The sequence below is a fragment of the Petaurus breviceps genome, unplaced genomic scaffold (assembly GCF_028583685.1).
Source record: "Petaurus breviceps papuanus isolate PSGF00001 unplaced genomic scaffold, PetGlider_PUasm1.0 47, whole genome shotgun sequence".
Taxonomy (NCBI): Eukaryota; Metazoa; Chordata; class Mammalia; order Diprotodontia; family Petauridae; genus Petaurus; species Petaurus breviceps.
Genome location: NW_027186349.1, coordinates 2957024 through 2963737, shown reverse-complemented (window position 1 = coordinate 2963737; position 6714 = coordinate 2957024). Strand labels below are relative to the sequence as shown.

Below are 6714 nucleotides of genomic sequence, written 5' to 3'. Positions count from 1 at the left end.
TGTAGAACTACACTTAGGTAGAAGAATACATGGTAGATCATAACAGTTCATGTTTCCAAATTCTTCCAATTACAATTATAAGACCTCTGAGTTTAGAAATGCATGCTCTAGGCACCTCTGCCTTGCTTTCCCAGCTTCTGCACAGTCCAGGGCTGGCTGGCTCCAGGTGGCCACACTGAGACTGACCACTGCCACTGCGCTGCATGTCCCCCCCTGGAGCGCCAGGGCCTGTGATGCCAGTGGTGGTGGAGAGGGAAGCAATGGCTGTGGTGGATGGGCACTGTGGCACAGATCTAGACCTACCCCATTATGTCTTGCAAGAAAGTGATTGTGGACGAGATCAAATGCACAGAAATGGAGTTGCCCAGAAGCCACCTGAGATACAGAGTTTGACTGGTGATTAAGGAAAATGATCACATGGTCATTGGAAGGCCGGAGCCTCACCTGATGCTGATCACCATAACGTGGGACAATGACCAAGTGACTTTCAGTGCTCTAAATATAAATGATCTGATTGTACCTAGAAAACTATCCTCTACCAATGCTATTCGGGAGAGCAGGATATTTGGTGTTGACATTCAGGGTAGAGACTGTAGAGATGAAGTAGCTCAGTGCATCACCAGCTTCTTAAAAACAGAAGCATTTTGATTGGTTCAGTTTGAGACCCATATGGCAGGGAGAAAGTCAAAAGAAATTTTCCATCCCTCTGTTCACAATTACTAGGTGGCTTATCCTAACTGCTCTTCCCATCATGATCTTCTCAGAAGATTCCCTATTTGATCTTAATACCAGGCTTGAGAAGAAAATTACAAATGAGAAATTTAGGCCAAATATCATGGTGACTGGTTGGAGTTATTTTGAGGAAGATACCTGGCATGAAATCCTAATTGGGAATGTGGAAATGAATAAGTTTTTGGCTTGCCCCAGATGCCTCATGACAACAGTGGACCCAGACACTGATATCGCTACCAGGAAAGAGCCCCTGGAAACATTGAGGAGCTACTGCCTCTGTGATCCAATAGAGAAGCATCTATACAAGTCACCTCTACTCTTTTGGACATATTTTTCAAGGGAAAAAATTGGAAGCCTAAAAGTTGGTGACCCTGTGTATCTGATGACTTAGTGATGAAAGTCCTGGGAGTCACTGAGTGTCACATAGTTTAAAAGGTTACAATATTGGAAAAGGATTGAACAAGACCTCACAGTGCAATCTCTGCTAACCTCATAACATAAACCTTTTAGTAGATTTATCTTGGACAAAAAATCTTCTGACACTCTATTGACATTTATGTTCTGTGTGTTAATGTGACAAAAGGGAAAAATTGCAGAGGGGAGGGGATGGGGTAGAAGAAGAAGGGATAATAATAAGCTAAACTTTCTGTGGCAGCAAAGACTTGGAAACAAAGTAGATGTCCATTTATTGGGGAATAGCTTAATACATTTTGATAGGTAAATCTAACAGAATATTAATATGCTTTAAGAAATTATGAATGTGATGGATACAGAGAAACATGGAAAGATCTACATGAACTGACACAGAGTGAAATAAAGAGAATGACACCCACAATTATTGCCATGATGAAAACACAGTTAAACAGAATTTATATAGCCAAATTTAACAGAAAGAATAACCACAAAATAATCAAAAGTGAAAGCTGACAATTTATAAAGAGCAAGAATGCTCCAAAGGACAGCAATGAGAAGATTCCCCCCAACTTTGTAGAGGTGGGATATCCACATATGTGGTGCATTACAAATATTTTCATACTTTTTTGATGTATTGATCAGTTTTTGCTATTTTTTTCTTCCTATTTTTTTTCTTTTTTTCCCTTTGAAATATTATGTGTAATGTGGGATGGCTATCTTGAAAGAGAGAAAAGGAGGGACACTGGAAGAAATTCTGGTGATGTAAAAAGTCAATAGACATCAATAAATTCATTTTTTTAAATAGGCTAATTAAAGTGGCATCTCTTTTTTTTTTTTGCTTTATGGAGGGCAATTGGAATTATAAAATGACATCTCTTAAAATCCCTAACTTTGGCAGTATTAAAGAAAAGAAACAGAAAGAACGGGGAAAAATCAAATAGCTTTTTAAAGTGTAATGTTTCTGACATTAATTGGAGGATTAATTGGCCTCTTTCATATCTTTGATATGATTCTTTCATATCTTCCTACTATCTTTATATCACTAGTAGACTCTATTTCACAAATCACTTTTTACCTTTATTTTCCTGCCATTTAGAAATAGGATTGTACTTGGTGTATGGAGAGACATTATTTTAAAACATTTTTGAGACAGGAATATTTCTATCAAGAATGGAGGACAGCATAATGGAATTTCAATTGAAATGGAATGTTAAGGCAGGGATCAGCTTACAGGGAATATGAATGTTTTTAGATATGTTGAAAATTAGATTAAACTGATGGAAATTTCCTATTTTAGCAATATGAGTAAGAAAGAAGTCTCCCTGATCCAGTCTGAAATAACCTACTTATGTTTTTATGATATTGTAATTGTAATAAATATAAATTCAAATTAAACATTCTTAAATCAAAAAAATAAATTCCCTATATTTCTTGGAGCATTGACTCCAATAGCCAGTGGCACTATGATAGTCTTACTTCAGAGACATGAGTATCCAGAACATCGAGGAGAACATTTATATCATTCACTTCTCTTTGTCTTTATTTCATAGAAGCTGGCAAGTAGAGTCCAGAGACATGCAGAGAAGAAAGACCTAGTTACCTACAGTTCTGTGACTCTGATGTAGATCTGTATTCTTTTTCACTTCATTCCTTATTTGCTTTATTTCTGTTGCTCTGATTTATTCTAAAGAACTATCTTCAGAATACACCGACAGATAACTGCATTAATGATCCCACTTCAATACAATGATTACAGATCTACATTCTCCCCATGACAATGAACCCAAATATCACTTTCCATTCCATGGATCTATTGTCGTGCTCTCCCTGATGTGCTAATACTCATGTTGAACTTGATTTGAGATTTGTCTCTGGTTCTACCACTTCTTCCCCATGGTTGTTCCGCTACTGCAATAAATAAGTTGATTAATTCAGAAATATAACATATATTTAAGTGCTAATTGTCATATGAAGGATAATGAGTTGGGAGTCAAAGATACTTTTAAAAAGCCTTGATGCATCAGAAAGTCAGAAAAATGAGTTGGTTTTGTGGCTAAGATTAATAAAATGTTCCCATAGACAAATGAATAAAAATAAATGAGAAATATTAAGAAGCCATTATCAAAAATTAATTTCAAAGATGATAAATACCAAGTAGATTGCATTTTCCAGGAAATTTGAAATGTGCAAACATTTATGGTCAAAAGATACTTTTATTCTTGTATTTTGCCACCATTCAAAAAATATAATACTGGTATTGACAATGTGATGTTTTTCATTGACATGTTTATCGAATGAGAAAGGTTTTGAAGATGAAAAATCATCAACAATTTCAATCTGGAAGTCTGAACAAATTCAGCAAAGAGCTAGCAGCAATGATTTTTCTGATGCTGTTACATAAGAAGGGACAGTTTATATTTTCTATTTGTCTCTAATAAGGTAACATATGGTATCCCATATCATATTTTAATTCAAGAAAACAATGCAAAACTTGAAGATACATAAAATAAAGTTTTTAGAGATTGTATGCTGAGAATAATATGTATCCAAAGAAAATAATGGTCTGAATTACTAACCTGCTTCAACTAAATTCTACTTTTATGTCTGCAAAATGTATTTTGTTTCCTCCAACTCTATACCTAAATATTTTATTTCAGATCTTTGTATCACTTATCTTAAACAAGCTAGTCCAGTGGTTAATATGGGTATAGATTGGAGTTGGAATATACCTTAGAATCCAAAACCTTCATTTAACAGATAAAAAAAAAGCAGGTTGAGGGGTACCCAGGTTGAAAAGCATCTATAGTAATATTTGAACCTCAGTCCCTCATGACCTGAAGCCTTATACTCTTTCCATTGCATATGTGTATATATATATATATATATATATATATATATATATATATATATATATGCATATAAATCTTGCCTCAGACCCTTACTGATTGTGGGAACCTGGGTAAGTCACTTAACTATGTTTGCCTCAGTTTCCTTGTCTGTAAAATAACTGGACAAGGAAATGACAAATCACTCTGGTATCTTTGCCAAGAAAAACCCAAATGGGGTCATGAAGGTTTGGATATGACAGAAAGCAATGGAACAACACTTTTTAAAATTTGCATATAAGTTAAGTAGTTAAAACTTGCCCACCAGTTGGCTGTTGATGCTTGAAATTAAAGACTCATGATGGAGAGAGATGTCTACATCTAGAGAAAGAACTAGAAAGAACTGAGTTTGAGTCCAGATTGAAGCAAACTACCTGATCTTTTTCTTTTACTTGTTTGGTTTTGTTTCCTTTTTCCCATTGTTCATTCCATCTGATACAATCCTTCTTTATAACCTGGCTAATGTCTAATGTGAAAGTATTTGCAGATCCTATAATTGTTTGTATGCCATTATGGGGGGGAGGGGGAAGGGGAGGGAAGGAACAAAAATTTAAAAGTCAAGGAATTGTGGAACTGAGTCTTGTAAACTAAAAGTAAACAAAGAAATTAATAAAGAAAAAAAGATTTTAAAAAAAGATTCATTATTTTTGTTAAGATGTTCACTCTTAGTAAGAGGCAAATAACCCTGAGGATAGCATTCTAAGATGCTATCAACCACTAACCTTGTATTGTTGATGATTTAAGGTCATACTTCCTCATAGCCAGATACCAGAAAACATTTTCCTAAGGTTAAGGTTTCCCATAGACAAATTATGATTGCTGAACACTTAAAGGAGCAGATTTGTACACATAACACTGCTTTCAAGAGGTCAGTGGTGAGTGGTCAATGTCCATACATTCACACCCATATATACATAATCTGAAAGGAGGTTCTTTCTCTGGTTTAATATCTGGAACAATATATCTAATAGCTAGCAATCCTTTGGCAATACACAGGATGGGTACAGCAATTACCAGAGCATTTTCTACCTTCATTACTCCCAGAGCTCTAAATCTGTCTCCAAATCTAACAAAAAAGACCTTGAAATATATTTCAGATTTACCATCCCTAGTGCAAATCAATAAAACAGCACTAAAACAGCAGATTCCTGATTAATGTTATCACACAGGGGACAATTCTTAGTTTGACTTTGGCATCAAGATGGCCCTTTATTATAAAAGTTTCTTTAACAGAGGAGACAATTTATGCCAAATTTCATGCTGGCTGATTAAGATTTTTTAGGTTCAATGGATTTAAAGTACTTCATGTGGTTATACCTTTATTTGTTGAACTCCAAGTAAAGTTTATTGGAATCTTTTGAATTGCTTTTTATCCTTATGCACATAGGAGATAGAAGTTAATGGTAAAGCTAAACTGTTGTTGATCAGCAATCACTTATCAAGCATCATTTAGATGTTCCGCACTGTGACATACAGAAATGAAATAATCCCTGTCCTCAAGGAGCAATGTCTTTTACTAAGGCAAAAACAAAATGAAAACAAAAAAATAACAACCAAAAATATTTAGACAAATTTTAAAAATGAAATAATTATAGAAGCCAGAGGGTCGGGGCCCAGCCCGGATGGCGATCCGCCACCACCTTCTCGCCCTCTCCCCTTATCTCCCTCTCCCACTGCTCACCCTTCTCCTTTTCCCCCTTCCTTGTCCCCTTTCCCTTCCCTCTCACCCTTCCCTCCCCTTACCCCTCCCCATCCTTTCTCCTTTCTCCCTTCCCCAGCCTAGAAGATGCCGTGGTGGAGATGGCCGAGGAGGCCACGGATCCCGCCGAGGTGGACATCACGGAGCTGTGCCAGGACATGTTCTCCAAAATGGCCAGGTACCTGCCGGGCGAGCTGACAGCCCCCAGTGAAGATTACAAACTTCTGGAAAGTATGAACAAACTGACTAGCTTGAAGTATCTAGAAATGAAAGGTATTGCAGTAAACATAAGTACAAACCTTAAGAACTTAAACCAGAAATATGCTGCCCTTCAGCCTTATCTGGATCAGATCACTTTAACTGAGGAGGATGTAGCCTCTCTTGAGCAGGCAGCTTACAAGTTGGATGCATATTCAAAGAAACTAGAAGCAAAGTACAAGAAGCTTAGGAAGGTGATGAAAGAATTCTTTAGCACAAAGACTTAAACTACAAGAATGTTTTATAAGAAATATGTGGGATGGGACTTTATCAATAAGCTTCAGTTCCCAAAAGGGAATCCCAGCCCCACCTCTGGCTGGATGTTTAACTCTGGCCACCCCTGCTGTTTTCCTCAACCTGTACCCCTGGAACCTCATCTTAGCCTGTGCTTCCTTGTGTGCTCTGGACCAGGGCTCAGAAATCAGGATCAACCCCGTCTGGAGCAGACACAGATGAGGGGCTTTAGGCTCCCTGTCTCCTCCCTTGCCCTACCCCCCTCATAACCTGTTCAGCTTAAATAATAAATGCCAACATATGAAAAAAAAGAGAAATAATTACAAAGTAATTTTAGGGTTTGGCAATAGACATGAAGAACACAGTAAATCATGCAATATATACTCCATTTATTTCAATCACTTGTTTTACATACTTGGAAATGAATTCATTTGACATTGCCTTATATACTTCTTCATTATGAAACCTTTGATGAACAATCCATTTTTTCTA

General features: G+C 36.7%; 1 protein-coding gene and 1 pseudogene across 1 annotated transcript; both read left to right on the top strand.

Annotated features, from left to right (window-relative positions):
* Positions 1–273: 273 nt before the first annotated feature.
* LOC138171752 (mitochondrial amidoxime reducing component 2 pseudogene) lies at positions 274–1123 on the top strand (annotated as a pseudogene).
* Positions 1124–5831: 4708 nt separating this feature from the next.
* LOC138171800 (biogenesis of lysosome-related organelles complex 1 subunit 2-like) lies at positions 5832–6215 on the top strand. Its single transcript, XM_069101398.1, has one exon. The coding sequence runs from the start codon at positions 5832–5834 to the stop codon at positions 6213–6215; it is 384 nt and encodes a 127-aa protein (XP_068957499.1).
* The last annotated feature ends 499 nt before the right edge of the window (positions 6216–6714 follow it).

What these genes read in the sequence shown, in the direction of transcription:
- LOC138171800 (XM_069101398.1), top strand. Translation starts at nt 5,832, where the DNA reads ATGGCCGAGGAGGCCACGGATCCCGCCGAGGTGGACATCACGGAGCTG.